Below are 22,151 nucleotides of genomic sequence, written 5' to 3' on the forward strand. Positions count from 1 at the left end.
AAAAAAAAAAAAAAGAAAAGCCTATGGAACACAATTCTACTCTGACACACATGGGGTCACCAAGAATCAGAGTCAACTCCACAGCAACTGGGTTTTCAGTAGGTGTTCAACACGTATTTGCCATGATTGACTAAATCCAGTTAGCCAGGAAAGAGCCTCACAATTCCTCTCTCTGATTCTGAGCCACCTTTCCCACCACCTTTTGCTCATCATCTTTATCCTTCTAGAAATATTTCTCACAAAGATGCTTAGAACCAGAACCCTGGGATTACACACAGATTTATTCACCAATTCTTATGATTACCTATATATGTTTGATATTTTCATTCCTGTGGTGGTTCTCCTTCCTGGCCTCTTTCCCCATATACCTATGACCCTCTCTACCACCCAACAGGCACACATAAACTTACCCTTACATTCTGGATATACAATCTCAGAGTATTGTCATGTTCAGCAAGCACAGTTTCACAGTCCAGGAGGAAAAAAAAAGAAGAAGAAATAGCATTTTTTATTCAACTGAGAGTTTTTTTTTTTTTTTTTCAGGACAACTGCGCTCTATTAAAGATATTTCTGGGAGGGGGGATTTTAGTCGGTGGAGTAGAACACTTCCAACTCATTGTAGTTAGTGTACACTAGGCTTTGCTGCTGTAATAAATCCTTAAAGCTCAGTGGCTTAACACAAGAAAAGTTCAACTCTTGATCATGCAATCCCTGCATGGATGTTGCTGGTCGAGCTGCTCTCCTGAACGGCTCCTCCAAATGATGGCTTAGAGACCACCTGCTTGCCACTTGTATCACCACCCTGCTAGCAGATCATGAGGGTGGATGTGGGGTGTGGGGAGAAGGAGAGTGGAGAATCTCATGGGAGATTTTAGAAGCCAGACCTGGCAATAGTGAATATCACTCCTATGCCCCATTGGTCAGAATGAGTCACACAGCCCTACCTGACTGCAAAATGGCTGAGAACAATGTTGTTGTTGTTGTTAGCTGGTGTTGAGTTGGCTACAACTCATAAAAACCCTACGTACAACAGAACAAAATACTGCCTGCTCATGCGCCATCCTCACCAAAAGTAAACCAAACACACTGCTGTCAAGTCAGATCCTAGTGACAGCAACTTCTCCTTGGGTTTCCAAGGTGGTATCACTACAGAAGTAGATTGTCCAACCTTGCTATATTTGAGCAAATTGTTGCAGCCACTGTGTCAATCTAACTTGTTGAAGGTCTTCCCCTTTTTAGCAGACCCTCTACTTTACCAAGCATGATATCCTTCTCCAGGAAATGATCCCTTCTGACAATGTGATCAAAGCAGATGAGACGAAGTCTGGCCATTTTCATTTCCAGGGAGTATTCTATTCTGGCTGCACTTCTTCCAGGACAGATTTGTTAGTTCTGGCAGTCCAAGGCATTTTCAGTATTATTTGCCAACACCACAACGCAAAAGCATCAATTCATCTTTGGTCTTCCTTATTCATTGTCCAGCTTTCATATGTGTATAAGGCTATTGAAAATACCATGGCTTGGGTGAGGCACACCTTAGTCTTCAAACAGACATTTTTGCTCAACACTTCAAAGCAGTCTTTTGCAACAGATTTATCCAGTGCAATACTACATCTGATTTCTTGACTGCTGCTTCCATTGGTGTTGATTGTGGATTCAAGTAATATTGTGAGACCCCCTCCCCTCCACGTAATTATTCTTTAACTAGGAGCCATTTAGTGCCGGGAACTCCAGCACGTTCCCCACACCTCAGGGATTTACCTCACAGAGTCCTAAGACCCCCTCCCCTCCTTTTCTACCCCCTAGTAACAACCAATCAGTAAATATCAGAAAAACTTGAAATTCCTAGAAAGGGCAGTTTGCGGCCTCGGCCACAGGACAGAGGCCAATCAACTAGAGACAACGCGCGATTTGAAAAATGACAACCAATCCTGTAATTTTCTGATTGAAACTCCCCCGTACCTGCTCCATCCCCGATAAAAGACCCCCTTTTCCTTTGTTCAAGGCTCTCAATCCTGAACCGTGGTCGGTAAAGGTTGAGGGTCTGAGCTTGAGCTTGAATAAACTTTCCCTTTGCTTTTGCATTGTCAGTCTGTGGCACTTTTTCCGCATCGACACTCCCTTCTATACCTGGGACCAACAATATGAAATCTTTGACAACTTCAATCTCTCTCCATTTATCATGAGAATGCTTATTGATCCACTTGTGAGGATTTTTGTTTTCTTTGTGTTGAGGTGGAAATCCACACTGCAGATTGTAGTCTCTAATCTTCATCAGTAAGTGCTTTAAGTCTCCTTCACTTTCAGCAAGCAGGGTTGGGTCATCTGCATATCAAAGGTTGTTAATGAGTCTTCCTCCAATCCTGATGCTGCATTCTTGTTCATATAATCCAGCTTCTCAGATTATTTGCTTAGCATAAAGACCCAATAATTGTGATGAAAGGATACAACCCTGACACACACCCTTCCTGTTAAACCATGCAATATCCCCTTGTTCTGCTTAAATGACAGCCTCCTGGTCTATGAACTGGTGCCTCATGAGAATAATTAAGTGTTCTTGAATCCCCATTCTTCTCAATGTTACCCATAATTTGTTAGGATCCACACAGTTGAATCCTTTTGTATAGTCAATAAAACACAAGTAAACAACTTTCTGGTTATTCTTTGCTTTCAGCCAAGATCCATCTGACATCAGTAACAATATCCCTCATCCCACATCCTCTTCTGTATCCAGCTTGCACTTCTGGAAGTTCCCTGTCAATATACCGCCACAACCATTTTTGAGTTATCTTCAGCAAAATTTTACTTGCATGTGATATTAATGATATTATTCAATAATTACATTTTGTTGGGTCACCTTTCTCTGCGATGGGTACAAATATGGATCTCTTCCAGTCAGTTGGTCAGTTGGTCTTCCAAATTTCTTGGCATAGACAAGTAAGTGCCTCCAGCATGGCATCCGTTTGTTGAAAATATCTCAATGGGTATTCCCCAATCCTTGGAACCTTGTTTTTCACCAGTTCCTTCAGTGCAGTGAGAACAATGTATCTAGCAAAAAAATGAAATTGTTTGGGGAATGCATAGCATTATCTGTCACATGGTGACACACTCTTAAAAAAAGTGAGAAATTTTCATCGCCCCCGTTCCTGGAGAATCAGTGCCATGTCATACCTGCCAAAGTAGACTTGAAGTTTTCTTAGAGTGTCTATTTGAACCCGGACTTTGAAATATGTCCCACCACCAATGCCAGACCCTTGATGTCCTTGCAGATATCAAGAAGAGAACTCTTGCTGTGAAAGGGAACAACCCCACGTGGAATGAGGTATGACATACCAGGACAAGCCCAGAGAGGAAACAACAACCTAATGACAAGTAGGCAGAGCATCTAGGCGAGTTCTCAGAATGGACAAGGAGTTCACAACTTTTTCTCAAGGCCAGGACATCTTGACCTCAGAGTAGTCTCTGAGCTTACAAGGCTGTGAAGACCTGAGGGCTGCAGCAGCCACATCTGCCCACAGCTGTTCTTGGTCTTTGTCCCCCTCTTTGGGGATGGACCATGCTATTGCCCATTGACTAGTCCAACCTGGCCATCTTCATGTTCTTAGAAGCCCAAAGCAGAATCCGCTCTCATCTTCCCATCCATCTATACCCCCATAGTCCCTAACTTAATTTAATTCCTTAATTCCTGACATGTTCAAGTACTGCAGTTCAAGTAGCAAGAACCCAGGTAGCATGACTTGCACCTTAGTGAGAAGTAGCAAATGTTATCCCCTTTGGAAATTAGACGTGAAAGATGTTTCTTAGTTTTAGAGAAACATAGTGCCAGCCATTCATTGCATCTTTCCTCATGTTCCTGGAAAGATATGATGAGGAGGGCAGAGGAAAAATACTGACCTCTCTGTGTCTCCCATAGACCCTGCTCTGGCACCTCTGGACTGGACCCCTGGAAAATGACTCCTTCTTGCAAATCATCCTTCGGGACATGGGCTCAACAAAGAAAGAAAGGTGAGGCAGAGAAAGTCAAGAGAAGCCTGATGCCCCTAACCAGAGCAATAGCAGACAATGTATCTTCTGTCACTAACCCATGATTTATTCAGATGCAAGGAATATAACCCACTCAAGCAAACAGAAAAACAGAATGGAGGAATTTTTAGAAGGGTATTAAGGCTGGGAGTGCAGTTGGGCTAAAACTAGAAACTTGGGAACCCAGCAGCTACTCCATCTGAAGCCTCAGGTCTTAAATCTCTGTTGCTCCATGCTCCTCTCCATTCTGCTCAACCTTGGCTTTCCATCAACTGCCCCCTGCTATTGCCCCACTCATACTGACATCCTACTGAGAATGAAGCTATGACTTCTCAGGTCAAAATTCTTAGGACAGAGAATCTGATTGGTCTAGCTTAGGCCAGGTGTCTACCTATAATCCAATCAGCTATCACTTGGCCTGGTTCCCATTCAGGAGGAATGTGGGAGCAGAGCTTCTGGGAAGGTGTGGGAGACAGAGAAACTGTGGTTGAGGTATCCACTGTCCTAGAAGCCCAGAAACTAATTCCCAGAGTATCTCAAGTTCCACTTCGCTATATCCTTTCTTCAGCTTCTCTATCAACAACAGTTTCTGGGAGAAAACCATCTCTGGATAAAACCATGCCTGGGACAGAAAAGACTCTGGCTCAGGAACTCACGTCTGCTCCTTGTCTTCAGGTTCATTGGCCTGGCCACAGTACTGCTGAAGCCCCTGGTGGACCAACCACATGAGGTCTTATTCGTGAAAGATTTACCCCTGCTCAACCATTCCATGGACTCTACAGATGTGAGTCAGGCCCAAGAAAGACCCAGGAAGAGAGAATTGGGAGAGTGGGGGTAGCCAGTGAAGCTAAGCTTCACTCAGCAGAGTGCCCCACCCCATGAGAGTGCTTCCCACCCTTGGAGTGTTATCGGACCAAACGTGGGTCTCTGCCCGTGGGTCCCTGCCCTGTGCTCAGTCAGGCCAAGCCCGTGGGTCCCTGCCCTGTGCTCAGTCAGACCAAAACAGTTTATACACTGAGATTGAGAGGAGGAAAAATTATTTATTGCAAAGCTGCAGTGCAAGGAGTTAGGGGTAGTTAGTACCCAGATCTTAACTCCCATTGAAACACAGTTTTTGTAGGAGTTTCAGGAGAGGGGGTTGTGCATATTCACAAAAGGTTGAGGAATTTGGGGTGTGAATGTGAAATGAGTGACTGGAAGGGTCACTAGTTTCTTGTTATCAGCTCATAGGGGCTTGGGCAGAGGGGAGAGGGTCAGCAATTAACTTTTGTTCCCTTATGTCCTTGGGCCAGAGTTCATTTACAAGTTGTTTCTATAACATTTCTATTGTCCCTGGCCAGAGTTACTTTACAAGTTATTTCTAAAATACTTTTAGCAAGTCTACCATCTGCAGGAAGGAATGTTTTCCATTCAGTTCTTTAAGGAACTGAATACTCATCTGCCAGGGTGGGAAATAGTTGGGGTGGGAAAATAGTTGGGGATAATCTAGTCTACCTATCTATTCCCATCCAGGTGCCAGGGTGGGGGAAATAGCACTCGGTTTCAGGAGGAACCTCACTCACTGCCATCACCTCAGATGTCTCCCATCCCTCCATCCAGCCACTCATCCACCCTTCATTCCATTTAGATTGACTCATTGATCACCCAGTGGTTGCCAGCAACTGGGCTAGGCTCTGGGATATAAAATTGAATGAGGCCCACATTCTATTGGCATAGGCACCACTTACAGTGATAAGCACTCCAGCATATATATATATATATATACAAGGTTTAGTAAAGCTAGGCCACCAATGGTCAACAGGGAGTAAACTATTTTACCTGGAAGGCTTTACAGAGGAGGTGATGTTTAAGATGAATCTTAAGGAGTGGTGTGAGTTTGAATAGTGGACAAGAAAGGAAGACAATCCTATGCAGAGGTCATAAAGTGGCTGTGCAAAGGCTGGATGGACAAGGCAGAAGCACAACCTATTAGAGGAGTGGGAGAGATGAGGCTAGGTAGGTAGGCGGGGACCAGAAAGTAAAGGCCATTGTGGTAAAGTGCGGCTTTACTCTGATCATTTAGATAGGTGTGTAGGTGATACTTTGAGTTCCTGGGTGGTGCAAATGGTAACACATTTGGCTGCCACCTGAAAGGTTAGCAGTCCAAGTTCACCCTGAGGCACTTCAGCAAAAAGGCCTAGTGATCTACAGCAATTGAAAACCCAGTGGTGCACAGTTCTCCTCTGACACACATGGGGTGGTCTTGAGTCAAGTCAACTGGATAGCAACTGGCTTTTTTTAAGAGAACACTTATGGGACAATTCAGGTGATGATGTGGAGACTGTGTGGATAGTGAGAGAGCTTGGAGGGGAGGTCATTAGCAAGTGTTTGCAGGAGTTACCACATGAGGTGATGGGATGTTTGGCTAGGGGAAGAGCTGTTAGCATCAGTGGCTTCTGAACTGGTGCTTAAGTCACCTCTCCCTCTCCTCCTCACTCATCTGTGTCCTCTCCTGCCACCACCACCACTACCACCATGTGGTTCCTTGATTCTCCAAATCCCCCCTGCCCCATAAACCACTGCTTTTACCCCATGAGTTTATAAATTCCCTCCTCCCCAGATTGCATAGGCCCTTATGGTATGCCCTCATACCATGCACAGCATTACTCCACCCAGAAGGACTGGGCATGAATCTAGTTGGGCTGGATCATGTTCAAATGTTGAGCTTTGGCAAAGGATCTCAGGGCCTGGCTTACAACTCCCCTGCCTTTGCTTTGCAGTGCACTGCCACCCTACAGGTGACCCTTGTGACTACCCAGAATATTAAGACAGGTACGTCCTTCCCTGGGTCTTACCCCTTCCCTTTTCCAAGCATAGTTGGAAGGATTCTTTGGGACATTCAAGATCCATCCTGTGGGGAATATGGAGGAAATGTGACCAGGTCAGAGTCCTGGAAGCTACAGGGTTCTAGAGGCCAGATCTCCAGGCACCTGCCTGAGCCCATCTGTCACCACACATGTCCACTCATCATCTCTAGACATAAGACTCAATATCCACCCAAGACTATGTCCCTAAGATACCATTATGATCTGAAACAGAAGCTATTCCTGAAGACTATCTTTCAGCCAAACAATACACCCATACAAAAAAGAATTTAACACACAAGAAGAACGTGTTCCTTAGAATATTCTATTATACAAAAGGATAACATTTTCCAAAAGCAAAGATGAGAAGACAGGAAATCAAGACAAAAGGAAATGAGAACCCAGGGTGGAAATGGAGAGAGTGGTGACATACTGTGGGGAATTCAACCAATGTCATGGAACCCTTTGTATATAATACAAAGTATCAAGTGGTAAACTAATTTACTCTGTAAACTTTCACTTGTTGTTGTTATGCGCCATCAACTCAGACCCGACTCATAGAGACCCCTCCTTGGGTTTCCGAGGTGGTATCACTACGGAAGTAGATTGCCCAACCTTCCTTCCAAGGAATGGATGACCATTTCAAAAGCCCTTGTGTGTGCAGAGTGGGGCCTTGGGAGACATAGCTATTGAGGATGAGGGGAGTCCATGGACATGTGCCTCTATGTGGGACTCTTAACTATATTTTCAACCAGGAATGGGTCATGGGGGATAGAAAAATGAAATGAGGAAAGAGATTCAAAACCTCCGCAAACCCTGGCCTCAGAGCCCACCTTGGACTTTTTCCCCAGAGGATGAAGACATCCTTGGCATAACGACAAGAGAAGTGGAGAAGCAAAAACTAATGGTTCCTGGCTGCATTGTGCCCACGGCTCTGTCTTCAAAGCCTCAGGACTTTCAGGTGAGGATCTTTCAGGTTCAAAGCCCCCATGACTTGTCTGACATCCTCACCTATATTCCCAGGCGATCCCCTCTCCTTCACAAAGTCATTGTCTCAGTTACCTAGTGCTGTCTTAACAAGCGATACCACAAATGAGTGGCCTTAAAGAACAGAAATTTATTTCTTCACAGTTCAGGAGGCTAGAAGTCTGAATTCAGGACACAGCTCTAGAGGAAAGGTTTGTTTGTTTGTTTGTTTCAGATTCTGGTAGCTGTCAGCAATCCTTGGCATTCCTAACTTGTAGATGCATTTGCCATACATGTCTGTCTTCATATGATGTCTTCCCTCTCTGTGTATCTCTTGTCTGTTCTGTATTTTTACAACTCAGAAGTAATTAGGTTTGGAACCCACCATGCTCTGATATAACCTCATTAACACAGCTAAAGAAAACCTCTGCTTCCAAACAGGGTCATATTTACAGGTACAAGGGTTAGGATTTCAACATAAATTTTCGGGGGAGGGGGGAACCAAAAAAAAAAAACCTCATTGATGTTGAGTCAGAGCAACTCATAGCAACCCCTCTTTGGGTTTCCAAGACAGTATCACTACAGATGTCCACTACGGAAGTAGATTGCCTAACCTTCCTTCTGAGGAGTGGCTGGTGGATTTGAACCACCAGCCTTCTGGTTAGCAGTCAAATGCCTTAGGCACTATGCAACCAGAGCTCCCTTTGGGGAAGAACACAATTCAATTCATAACAGTTATGTTAGAGGATTGGAATGTCAGACTGAACTACAGATCCTCAGATCCTCATTGTATTCCCTGCTTCCCAGGAGCCATCCTGGAAAACCACAAAGAACCCACAATGATACTTTGCATGTGGTGAAGCTGGAGACAGTTCCAGCGAGGACAAGGGAGGCACTGGCTCTGCACCAACAGGCCATTGGCAGATGCTCTGAAGGCAGTCTTTCAGGAGTGCTCAGGCTGTTACCAAGACGAGGATGGACTCATGCAAAATTAAATTGTGTGGGAGATGTTAAGGAGGGCTTGAAGGGACCATTGGGAATATGCATAGTTTCCATTGTGAATTCTGAAACCACCATTCCATGGCTAATCTCTAGCCTGTGACCTAACATTCTTGTCAGGGTTTTGTCAGCAACCTGGCTTGCCACTTGCCCAGGAGGTTGGGTGTCATCCGTGACTGCTTCTCTTCCTTGCCCCATCTCCTGCATCCAGTAAATAGCCAAGTCCCGGATCTAAATATCAACAGACTCCATCACCACTACCATATCCCTGGCCTGAGCCACCACCATTACTGCTCTGTACCACATCCATAACCTCCTCCTGAACTGCCAGCCTCCAGCCTTCTCTCAGCCATTCCTCAGCCAAAACAGTCTTTCAAAACTGTCATTCTCATCATGCACCTGCTTAAAAAAAGCCTCAGTGTCCTCAGGACAAAACCCAAGTGCTTTAAATTGCCTTACCAGATCCTGGGTACTCCAAACCTGCTCCACAAAGCCACTGTCTCCCTCTGCCCCTCCCAACCCTGCTCTAGCAGTTTCCACACACAAGTTTTTCCAGCCACCAGGCCTGTGCACATGCTGTTGCCTCCTTTGGAGTACTTTCCCTCTCCCTGTTGGCCCCACCTCTTTTTACCAGGCTGGTTAACCACAGAATATGAGCTCATAGTCCTCTCACATCACTACCTTTCCTATGTATTAGTGGTTAGGGCAAAGTTCCAGAATGAAGGCTGCTTGCCTAGTTTGGCCTAGTCTTGTCTCTGATGGTCAGGTAGCTGCATGTGTACCAATGCACAAAGGGTCCCTGGACTTGATGAAGACAAAGGAGGCCTTGTGGAGAGTGGCTGGGCCCATAACCTGAGTTGAGAAAGCTCATATTGTTTACCATCTGTCTCAGGTTCCTGTTGTTGTTGTTCTTAGGTGCCATCAACTGGGTTCTAACTCATAGCGGCCCCGTGTACAACAAAACAAAACATTGCCCAGTCATGTGCCAGCTTCACAATCGCTGTTATGCCTGAGCCCATCATTGCAGCCACTGTGCCAATCAATTTCATTGAGGGCCTTCCCCTTTTTCACTGACCCTTCACTTTACTAAGCATGATATCCTTCTCCAGAGAATGGTATCTTTTGACAACATGACCAAAGTAGATGAGACAAGGTCTGGCCATTCTCGCTTCTGAGGAACATTCCAGCTGCACTTCTTCCAGGACAGATTTGTTAGTTCTTCTGGCAGTCCATGGTACTTTCAGTATTCTTCACCAATACCACAACTCCAAAGCATCAACTCTTCTTCCCTCTTCCTTGTTCATTGTCCACCTTTCACATGCATATGAGGCAACTGAAAACACAATGCTTGAGTTAGGCGCACCTTAGTCTTCAAAGAGACATCTTTGCTCTTCAGTACTTTAAAGAGGTCTTTTGCAGCATGTTTGCCCAGTACAATACGTTCTTGACTGCTGCTTCCTACGGTATTGATTGTGGATCCAAGTAATATGAAATCTTTGACAATATTTTCTGCATTTGTCATGATGCTTCTTACTGGTCCATTTCTGAGGATTTTCGTTTTCTTTATGTTGAGGTGTAATCCACACTGCAGATTGTAGTCTTTAATCTTTATCAGTAAGTGCTTTAAGTTATCTTCACTTTCAGCAAGCAAGGTTGTGTCATCTTCATAGCACAGGCTGTTAATGCATCTTCCTCCAATCTTGATGCCATGTTCCTCTTCATATAGTCCAGCTTCTCAGATTACTCAGCGTATAGATTGAATAAGTATGGTGAAAGGATACAACCCTGATGCATTCCCTTCCTGATTTTACCATGTAGTATCCCCTTGTTCTGTTCGAATGACTGACTCTTGGTTTATGTACAGGTTCCTCATGAGCACAATTAAGTGTTCTGGAATTCCCATTCTGCTTGATGTTATCCATAATTTGTTATGATCCACACAGCCAAATGCTTTTGCACAGTCAATGAAACACAAAATCAAAACTCCAAACTCACTGCTGTGGAGTCGAATCCGACTCATAGCAACCCCTCCTTGGGTTTCCAAGGCGGTATCACTATGGAAGTAGATTGCCCAATATTCCTTCTGAGGAGTGGCTGGTGGGTTTGAACCACCAACCCTCTGGTTAACAGTCAAATGCCTTAGGCACTACGCCACCCAATGAAACACACTAGAGCTCTAGGCACTAGAGCTCACCCAATGAAACACAAATAACATCTTTTTTATATTCTTTCCTTTCAGTCAAGATCTATCTGACACCAGCAATGATATCCCTCATTTCACGTCCTCATCTGAATCCAGCTTGCATTTCTGGAAGCTTCTTGTCAATATACTGTCACAACTGTTTTTGAATTATCTTCAGCAAAATTTTATTTGCATGTGATATTAATGACAGTGTTCAATAATTTCCACATTCTGTTGGATCACCTTTCTTTGGAATGAGTACAGATACGGATTTCTTCCAGTCAGTTGGCCAGGTCGTTGTCTTCCAAATTACTTGGCATAGAAAAGTAAGTGCCTCTAGTGCAGTAGTGCAGTATCTGTTTGTTGAAACATCTCAATGGATATATCATCAATTCCTGGAGCCTAGTTTTTCACCAATTCCTTCAGTGCAGCTTCAACATCTTCCTTCAGATCAAGATTGATTCTTGATCATATAACACCTCTTAAAATAGATGAACATCCACCAGTTCTTTTTGGTACAGTGACTGTGTATTCCTTCCATCTTTTTTTTATGTTTCCTGAATAAGACTTGAATCTTTTCTTCAGTTCTTTCAGCTTGAGAAATGCTGAGCCTGTTTTTCCCTTTTGTTTTTCTAACTCCAGGTCTTTCCATATTTCATTATAATAAGTGACTGTCTTCTCGAGCTGACTTTGAAGTTTTCTGTTCAGCTCTTTTATCTTGTCATTTCTTCCATTTCCTTTAGCTACTCTCCATTCTGGGAGCTCTGGTAGCGTAGTGCCTAAGGCACTTGACTGCTAACCAGAAGGCTGGCAGTTCAAACCCACCAGCCACTCCTCGGAAGAAAGATTGGGCAATCTACTTCTGTAGTGATACTGCCTCGGAAACCCAAGGAGGGGTTGCTATGAGTTGGATCTGACTCGATGGCAGTTAGTTTGGCTTTTTCTTTTTTACTCTCCATTGAAGAGCAAGTTTCAGAGTCTCTTTGGACATCCATTTTGGTCTTTTCTTCCTTTCCTGTCTTTTTAATGACCTTTTTGCTTTCCTCATGTATGATGTTCTTGATGTCCCACAATTTGTCTGGTTTTCAGTCATTGATGTTCAATGTGTCAAATCTATTCTTTAGACGGTCTCTAAATTCAGGTGGGATATCATCAAGGTCATGTTTTGGCTCTTGTGGACTTGTTTTAATTGTCTTCAGCTTCAACTTGAACTTCTTTATGAGCAATTGATGGTCTGTTCCACCATCAGCTCCTGGCCTTGTTTTGGCTGAAGATATTGAGCTTCTCCATCATCTGTTTGCACAGATGTAGTCAATCTGATTCCTGCATACTCCATCTGATGAGGTCCACGTGTATAGCTGTCATTTATGTCATTGAAAAAGATATGTGCAATGAGTAAGTTGTTGGTCTTACATATTTCTATCATGAGATCTCTGGCATCATTTCTATCACCAAAGCCATATTTCCCAACTACTAGTGAGTCTTCTTTGTTTCCAACTTTTGCATTCCAATCACCAGTAATAATCAATACATCTTGATTGCACATTCTGTTGATATCAGACTGCAGAAATTGGTAACAATCTTCAATTTCCTCATCTTTGGCTTTGGTGGTGGGTGCGTAAATTTGAATCATAATAGTATTAACTGGTCTTCCTTGTAGGCATAGGAATATTATCCTATCACTGACAGCATTGTACTTTAGGATAGATCTTGAAACATTCTTTGTGACGATGAATATCATGCCATTCCTCTTCAATTTGTCATTCCTGGCATAGTAGATCATATGGTTGTCTGACTGAAAATGGCCAATACTGGTCCACTTCAGCTCACTAATGCCTAGGATATTGATCTTTATGTGTTCCATTTCATTTTTGACAACTTCCAATTTTTCTAGATTCATACTTCATACATTCCATGTTCCAGTTATTAATGAATGCTTGCAGCTGTTTCTTCCCATCTTGAGTCATGTCACATTAGCAAATGGAGGTCCCAAAAGCTTTATTCCATCCATATCATTAAGGTTGGTTCTACTCTGATGAGGCAGCTCTTCCCCAGCCGCATTTTGAGTGCCTTCCAACTGAGGGGTTCATCTTCCAACACTATAACAGATAGTGTTTCAGGGCTATTCATAAAGTTTTCTAGTAATATATCAGACAGTCTTTCACTCCTATTCATAAGGTTTTCACTGGCCAATACTTTGAGAAGTGGATGGTCCCTTCCTTCTTTCAAGTCTATCTTAGTCTAGAAGTTCCACTGAAACCTGTTCACCATAGGTGACTGTGTTAGACTGGTTTCTCTAGAGAAACAAAAACCAGCAAAGCTTATATATATATATATATATTTATAAAGAGAGAGAGAAATGTATCTTAGGAAAATGGCTCACAAACGTATAGAAGCCGGCAAGTCCAAAGTCCCTGGAGGAAACGTCGGGCTGGAGGCAGACTTAGATTCCGCAACCGCAGGGGGCTGAGAAGCTCAAGGCTGGCAGGCAGTACACTGGCTGTTGACTCGAATGAAAGAGGAATCCAAGATCTCCAGGCTGAACGGTGCGCTGCTCACTCACGGAAGGTTGTAGGCAGCACACCAGAGTCCCAATCCACAGAAGAATGTCTCTCTTCCCAGAATGTCCCTGGATATCCTGGAGACAGGCCACACCCCTAGGGAAACTCCCCTTGGCAGATTGGCCACTCAGAACACAGTCATTCGATCCCATCATGGGAACAACCACACAGAACTGGGGTCTAGCCAAGTTGACACACAGCTCCAACCATCACAGTGACCATGCTAGTGTTTGAAATCCCTGTGGCATAACCTCCAGCCTCACAGCAACATGCAAGTCACTACAGTACAACAGACTGACAGACGAGTGGTGATCTCAGTTTCCTAGTGCTGCTATAACAGAAATACCACAAGTGGGTGACTTTAAAGAACAGGAATATATTTTTTATAGTTCAGGAGGCTAGAAGTCTGAATTTAGTATATGGCTATAGGAGAAGGTCCTTTCTTTGTCTATTTCATCCTCTTTTTTTTTTTTTTAATTTTTATTGTGATTTGGGTGAAAGTTTATAGAGCAACTTCATTTTCCATACAGTAGTTCATACATATTTTGTTTCATGACATTGACTACAATTCCCCACAATGTAACAGCTCTCTTTCCACTTCTTCCCTGTAGTAGTTACCTCTTCCTTGTGTCCTTCTTTCCTATGTATTCCTGCCCCCTGAGCTATCTCCTTGTGCAAACACTGCCCTTCTGTTCTCCCATGATTGATCACTCTAAGGAGTGTATCTACCTAAGGTAAATGTTCACCTTTTATGCTTGTCTATTGTTTGGCAGGAAACCACAGCAGTGAGTTCAGTTCCAGACCTGAAAGGTAACTAGGGGCCATAGTCTTAGGGGTATCACTAGACTCTATCAGATCAGTAAACCTGGTCTTTTTTATATGACTTTGAGTTCTATGTTGTTTTCTCACTCTATCCAGGATCTCCTGTACTGGTCCCTTTCTGAGGTGTTGACAGTGGTAGATGGGCACCATCCAGTTTTTCTGGTCTATTTCAGCTTTTAGGTAGCTGGTAGTTTTTGGACTTATATGTTCGTCTGCCTCTGATAGAGTTTGTCTTTTCCCAATATGTATTTCTATGTCTAATCTGCTTTCTATAACTCAGAAGTAATTAGAGTTAGGACACATCCTACAGTGATATTAACACAACAAATATTTCTATGTAATCATCCACAAATATAGGGGTTAGGATTCCAACACATATTTTTGTGAAACAGAATTCAGTGCATAGCATCATTTATAGTCAGAGACGACAAGCTCCTATGACTGTACCCTGCTAGCCACTGCCCATCTCCAGTTCTTTCACCTTGCAGCACCTTAGCCAGCCCTTATCTTTCATGAGTTCTCCATTTCTCATCTCCCCTCCTGCCTTCTGATTTTAGGCTGAGATGTCATAGTCCCTTTACTGAGTTTGAGCAGGGTACATCAAAGCAGAAGAAGAAATCACAAATCACAGATCATAGATTCAACTGCACAGAACTTTTAATATTTCAATTCCTGTAAAAGATAATAGATTAAAATATAAAAAGCAAACAACTGAGAAATAGTAACTAGTTGCCATCAAGTCAATTTCATTCTGACTCATGACAACTCCATTGTATCCGAGCAGAGCTATGCTCCATAATGTTTTCAGTGAACTGATTTTTTCAGAAGTAGATCACCAGGCCTTTCTTCCAAGGTACCTCTGGGTGGATGCCAACCTCCAGCCTTTCTGTTAGCAGCCAAGCACGTTAACTGTTTACACCACCCAGGAACTCTTTATTCAACTCTTCCTTATTCTGAAACAAGCCCTTGTCAATTGAGAAGAGAAAAGTATGTCCACATAAGAAGGAAAGGACAAAGAGGTGGAAGTGACAGTTCCCAGAAGAGGAGACATAAATAACCATGGCCTTCCCAGGGCATGCCTTCAGCCAGGCAGAGTGCCACCTCCTCCTAACTTCTTCCTGTGTGTTCTCTTTTTATCTGAAGTAGCTAGAATGTTTCTCATCAGAACAATTTTATTATTGAAGGAAGAGCCCTTGAGAGTTGAGAAGGTAAGGCCAGATCCCCAAAACTGGGCCCCTGTGTTTTCCTCTGTAGGTTCGAGTGAAGGTGTTTGAAGCCCGGCAGCTCATGGGCAACAACATCAGGCCACTGGTGAAGTTAACCATTGGAGGCCAGGAGTACCACACGAGGATCAAGTTGGGAAACAACCCTTTCTTCAATGAGGTGAGTGCCACAGACCCTTTGGGCTCAATGGAACATAATGCATGTAGGCAGGGTGGGCCAGCCAGAGTTTGGGCATTTTTTACAGGCAGCTGACAAGCTTGCTTCTTGACGAGGGCATTTTCATTGTTCGTTCCACAAACATTTACTGAGTGAGCACTTACTTGGAGCTAAGCACTATGTTTGGCACTGGCAATGCAGAACAGAATAATTTGGAGCTCTGCATTTGAGGAGCTGGTGGTCTAATGGGGGTCATATAAACAGCTACAGTGAGGCAAAACTGGAGTTGACACAGGTCTGGGAATGCTGTTAATAGAGCCATGAAACCCTCCAAGAGCTCAGGAGACCTGTGCTTCCAATGGAGCAAGAACATGTTAATGAGCTGAAAGTCATTGGATTGGGTAATGGAGGTTAAAGAAGCAGTATTCTGAGTCTTCAAGTTTATTGAGTCCTTAGGTGAATGTCTGAAGAAACACGGTCCAATCTTAACTTTTTTCTCTCTACCTCAGACCTTTTTCCAGAATTTTCATGAGGTTCCTGCAAAGTTCTTTGATGAGACCATCTTAATCCAGGTGAGGAGCCAAAATAGCCTCCAGAACGATGGATTCACTTTCTTGACTCATCTCAGTCCTGGGAAGCTCCAGCCCCCACCCTCAGAGCCAGGGTCCCTTCCAAAACCAAACCAAACTCACTGCCATTGAGTTGATTCTGACTCATAGCAACTCCCTTTGGGTTTCCAAGGCAGTAAATCTTTACAGAGGTAGATTTCCCAGTCTTCCTTCCATGGAGTCGCTGGTAGGTTTGAACTGCCAACCTCCTGGTTAGCAGTCAAATGCCTTAGGCAATATGCTACCACAGCTCCTTCATAGTGTCTTAAATAATCCCAGGGCAGCATCTTTACCGGTTTCCTCACCCCCTGGTAGCCCAGGTTTCTCTTTCATTAATTTATTCAACAAATATTATGGAGTGCCAATGGCCAGGCCCTGAGCTATGTGCTGAGATGAACAGGGCAGCTTCTTCCCTTGCACCAGGATTCTCATGCTACCACAGGACCTCTCAGACTGGAAGGCTCCGTTCCCTGACCAAAGGGAGTCTGGTAACAATGGTGAACATGTATTTATCAAATGCCTACTGTGTGCCCCAAGTCCAGGGTGGTATAAATGGTTAAGAGCTCAACTGCAAACCAAAAGGTTGGTAGTTCAAATCCTTCCAGAGACACCTCCATCTGCTTCTGAAATGTGACAGACATGAAATTCTGTGAAGTTCGATTCTAATCTGCAAATGCAACACATGGGGTTGCCGTGAGTCAGAATCTTAACAAATTAAAGGCAGCTGGTTTGGACATTTTTTTTTTTTTTTTTTTAACCATGTTCCTAGCCCAGAGCTAAGAACAGGGAGGCCTCTCCCTTGAAGAGTTTACATACTGTTGGGAGCACAGACACTTAGGCAACCACCAGGACAGCATGGAATGGAGAAAGTTGAGTGCAACTTTCTAGATTTGGGTGTGACTGGAGGGGAGTGGCTTTGTGTCAACCTCAAACCCAAAACCAAACTTATTGCCATTGAGTCAATTCTGACTTATAGTGACCCCCTTTGGGCTCCCGAGGTGGTAAATCTTTACAGAAGTAGATTGCCCAGTCTTCCTTCTGCAGAGTGGCTAGTGGGTTTGAACCCCAACCTTTTGGTTAGCAGTCAAATGCCTTAGGCACTATGCCACCAGAGTTCCTTTGTGTCAACCTGGGCCAAGAGAATTGGCCTCTCTGATCCTCAGTCTTCTTTAGTGCAATGGAACTGAAAATCTGAATCTCACATGGCTCCTCTAAGAATTAAATGAGAAACTCTATATGCAAATGCCTAGTCATTAGTAAGTGTGCAATAGATCCTGGAGGATCCTGCATGGGCCCTTACTAGTCCTCCCATGGTAGGCAGGGGAAATCAGAGTTGTGAATAATTGATATCTTTCTGGCAATTCCCTTGCAGGTGATGAACTCCACAGTGCTAAGATACAAATCAGAGATCGGGAGATTCCAAGTGAGCACTGCATAAAGGAGGCAGTTTGGTAAAACAGTTATAGAGACCCACTCTTGGTTCTGAGCCCCAGAACCTAGGAGAAAGGACTTGGATGTTTGCATCAGAAAGATCCACATTTGGATCCACCTATCAACCAAGTGACTTGGAGAAGTTATTCTGAGCCTCTATTTCCTTGTCTACAAAATAGGGATAATAATATATCCAACCTACAAGGTCATTGTGAAGATTAAAGTACGTTGTTGTTAGGTGCCATTGAGTTGGCTCTGACTCATAGAGACCCTATATACAACAGAAAGAAACACTGCCCTATCTTGCACCATCCTCAAAAATCGTTGCTATGTTTGAGCCCATTGTTACAGCCACTGTATGTAATATCTATGAAGGTGCTTGGCATCATGCTGAATTCCCCACACCAGCAATACTATGCGCAATTCAAATCTCTTCCTCCAAGAAAGTAGAAATGGAAGCCAAAAGAAAAACCAAACCCACTGCTGTTGAGTCGATTCTGATGTATGGCAATTCCATGTATTACAGTGGAACGACTCCATAGGGCTTTCTTGGCTGTAATCTTTACAGGAGCAGATCACCAGACTTTTCTTGCACAGCACTGCTGAGTAGGTTTTGATTAGTAACTGAATGCAGACCATTTGCACCACCCAGGGATCTTCAGAAATGGAAGCAGAGAATACAGAAAGGCCAACCTCAGTGTTGGAGAAATCCTGACAAAGATTTGATCTGAAAAGGCACAGACTGAGAGATGCATGATGGTCTAAACTAAAATTCTCCGAAACCAGGAAGATCAGGAAAAGGAAGTATTGCCAGATTAAATACAGGATGCCCAGTTATATTTGAAGTTTAGATAAATAGCAAATGATTTTTAAATATAAATATGTTCCAAATATTACAAGGCTCCACACCAAATATTGCAAGGGACATATTTATTTAAACAAAAAGTATTTATTGTTGACCTGAAATTCAGATTTAACTGGGCATCATGTGTTTTTATTTGGTAAATCTGACAACTGAAAGAAAAGGACTCTACCCTTGGGAAAGGCAAATTTAAGACAAATGAAAGAAAGATTTTTTTCTCACTGCTGAGCCTGAGGGAGCTCTGGTAGTGTAGTGCCTAAGACATTTGACTGCTAACCAGAAGGCTGGCAGTTCAAACCCACTAGCCGCCCCTCAGAAGAAAGGTTAGGCAATCTACTTCCATAGTGATAACTGCCTCGGAAACCCAAGAAAGGGTCGTGTCGCTATGAGTCATGTCTGACTTAAAGGCAGTGGGTATTGTGCCTAAGGCATTTGACTGCTAACCAGATGGTTGGCAGTTCAAACCCTCCAGTCACTCCACAGAAGGAAGACTGGGCAATCTATTTCCATAAAGATTTACTGCCTCATAAACCCAATGGGGGTTGCTAGAGTCAGAATCGACTGGATGGCAGTGGGTTTGGTTGTGGATTTTTTTTTTTTTTTTTTTTTAACTTTACTGGTAGCATAGTGCCTAAGGCACTTGACTGCTCACCAGAAGGCTGGCGGTTCAAACCCACCAGCCACTCCTCGGAAGGAAGTTTGGGCGGAAGGAAGGTTGGGCAATCCTACTTCCATAGTGATACTGCCTCGGAAACCCAAGGAGGGGTCGCTATGAGTCGGGGCCGACTCGACGGCAAACTACAACAATAAAACACATTACATTCATTACTGCTCCTCTCCCATCTCACCCATTAAAAAAAAGTATAGGCTTTAAAATTAAGTGATTCTAGAGAGGTTATGTTGGAATCACTGGGTGGCGCAAATGGTTAAGTACTCGACTACTAGCTAAAGGTTGATGGTTCAAACCCATTCAGAGGTGTTTGGGAAGAAAGGTCTGGCAATCTGCTTCCAAAAGGTCACAGCCCTGAAAACCCTATGGAGCGGTTCTACTCTGAAACATATGGGATTGCTGTAAATCAGAATTGACTTAACAGTAACTAACAGCAAAGAGTGGTTATATATTGCAGGAGGTCAAAAAAATGCTTCTGACAAAGGCTGCTGCACAATTTCCAACGACCAACTCCAATGTGAACTATTTAGCCACGTTACAGAGATCAGAGAAAAGCTGAACAAAAGCTGAACTTGACTGAGCTTTTTCTTTTCTTTCTTTTTTTTTTTTTTGCAGATTTCAAAAACTCACTATTTTTACAGAGCTTTTTCTTTCATAATACTACATTTTATTATGAAAAAATTTCAAACATACACAAAAGTAGAGAGAAGAATATTGTAGATTCCTATATTCTCATTATCCAACTTAACCAATTTATGGCCAGTTATGTTTTTTCTATACCTCTACACACTTCCCTTCCCCATTGGGTTATTTTGACTCAAATCATAGACATCATATCACTTTATCTTTAAATATTTCAGTATGTAGCTCTGTTGTTGTTGTTATGTGCCGTCGATTCCGAGGCAGTATCACTACGGAAGTAGATTGCCCCATCTTCCTTTCGAGGAGTGGCTGGTGGGTTTGAACCGCCAGCCTTCTGGTTAGCAGTCAAGTGCCTTAGGCACTATGCTACCAAAGCTCCCATGTAGCTCTAAAACATAGAAATTTTATTAAGCATAACCATAATACAATTATTACATATAAGACCTTTATATTTTCTGGATTGCATTATTATCTACTCAGTGTTCAAATTATTCTAATTGTTTTATGAATCTTTTTACTGTTTGTTCAAATAAATATCTGAACAGGTCCATACATTGCAGTTGGTTAATATGTATTTTAGGTTTCTCTTATTCTGTTAGTCCCCACTCACCATTTTTTTTTTTTTCCTTCCCTTTTATTTGCTAAAGAATCTGGATGGTTGTCCTATGGAATTCCCCTCAGTCTGAATTTTGTTTTTTGCATCATTTAACACGTCCCTCTTCCCCTATGTTTTCTGTCTAGAGGCTCGTTCAGACTCAGATCCAATTTTTTCACAAGGTAACTTCGGCAGGAGGCACAGACAGTCCCACTTTTGTCTATAATCACTGCCTAAACTCCACTGCTTCATCAGGGATGGTTGAGTGGATTGTTCTGTTGGATTTTTTTTAACAGCTTTATTGAGGTATAATTGACATACAATAAATTGCACCTGCTTAATTTACACAATTTAATAAGCTTTGACATATGCATCCACCCATGAACCATCACCTTAATCAAGATAATGAACGTATCTATCACCCCCAAAAGATTCCTTGTGCCCCTTTGTACTCTTTCCTTCCTGCCCCTCCTCATCCCTTCTCATCCCCAGACAGTTACTGATCTGCTTTTTGGTTCTATGTGTTTGTTTGCATTTTCTAGAATTTTATATAAATGGAATCATACAGTATGTATCCTTTTTTATCTGTCTTCTTTCACTCAGCATGATTATTCTGATACTCATCTGTGTGTGTCTATATATCTGTAGTTCATTTCTTTTCATTGGTGAGTAATATTCCATTGTATAGATGTAGCACAGTTTGTTTATCTACTCACCCACTGATGGACATTTAGATTGTTTCCAATTTGGGGCTATTACAATAAAGCTATTATGAATATTCATGTACAAATCTTAGTATGGACATAGGTCTTAATTTTTCTTGGGTAAATATACATAAGTGGAATGGCTATACCACACGATAGGAGTAAGTTTAACTTTTAAGGAAAATTCCTAGCAGCTCTTGTTTTTCTAAAACTTTCAGTATTCACCATATTATATTTCTACCAGCTGTGTATTAGAGTTCCTGTTGCCCCATATTCTCACCAACATTTGGTATACTCTTTTTTATTTTAGCCATTCTAATTCTACATAGTGGTATCTCATTGTGATTTAATCTGCACTCTTATGACTAATGATGTCAAGCATCTTTTTGTGTGCTTATTTGTCATCTCTATCTGTTTTTTGGTGAAGTGTCTGTTCAAATCCTTTGCTCATTTTTTATTGCTTTGTTTATTTTCTTATTGAATTTTGAGAGTTCCTTATATATTCTAGATACAAGTCCTTTATCAGATAAATGATTAGCAAATATTCTTTTCCAGTCTTGACTTGTCTTTTCATTCTCTTAGCAGTGTCTTTCAAAGAGCAGGAGTTTTACATTTTGGTGAAGTCCAATTTATCAATTTTTTGCCTTTTGTGGGTCATGCTTTTGGTGTTGTATCTAAGAAATCTTTGCCTATCTAACCCAAGAATATGGCTGAATTTTTTGGTTTTATTTTTTAATCATTTATTTTATTGTAGTTGTTGTTGAGAATACACTCAGCAAAACATATACCAACTCAACAATTTCTACATGTACTGTTCAGTGACGTTGATTGCATTCTTCGAGTTGCACAACCATTCTCACCCT

General features: G+C 42.6%; 1 protein-coding gene across 1 annotated transcript in view; it reads left to right on the forward strand.

Annotated features, from left to right (window-relative positions):
- Nucleotides 1-22,151, forward strand: part of FER1L5 (fer-1 like family member 5) — a 99,743-nt gene that overhangs the window by 18,003 nt on the left and 59,589 nt on the right. Inside the window, 8 exon segments of the mRNA XM_042783474.1 lie at nucleotides 3,270-3,322; nucleotides 3,914-4,005; nucleotides 4,699-4,807; nucleotides 6,783-6,834; nucleotides 7,718-7,827; nucleotides 15,651-15,779; nucleotides 16,286-16,348; nucleotides 17,757-17,807. Of these exon segments, the coding sequence (XP_042639408.1) occupies nucleotides 3,270-3,322; nucleotides 3,914-4,005; nucleotides 4,699-4,807; nucleotides 6,783-6,834; nucleotides 7,718-7,827; nucleotides 15,651-15,779; nucleotides 16,286-16,348; nucleotides 17,757-17,807 (659 nt within the window).

This window comes from Orycteropus afer, unplaced genomic scaffold (genome assembly GCF_000298275.1).
Source record: "Orycteropus afer afer isolate SDZICR_OR568_19922 unplaced genomic scaffold, OryAfe1.0 scaffold00017, whole genome shotgun sequence".
In the NCBI taxonomy this organism is placed as follows: domain Eukaryota; kingdom Metazoa; phylum Chordata; class Mammalia; order Tubulidentata; family Orycteropodidae; genus Orycteropus; species Orycteropus afer.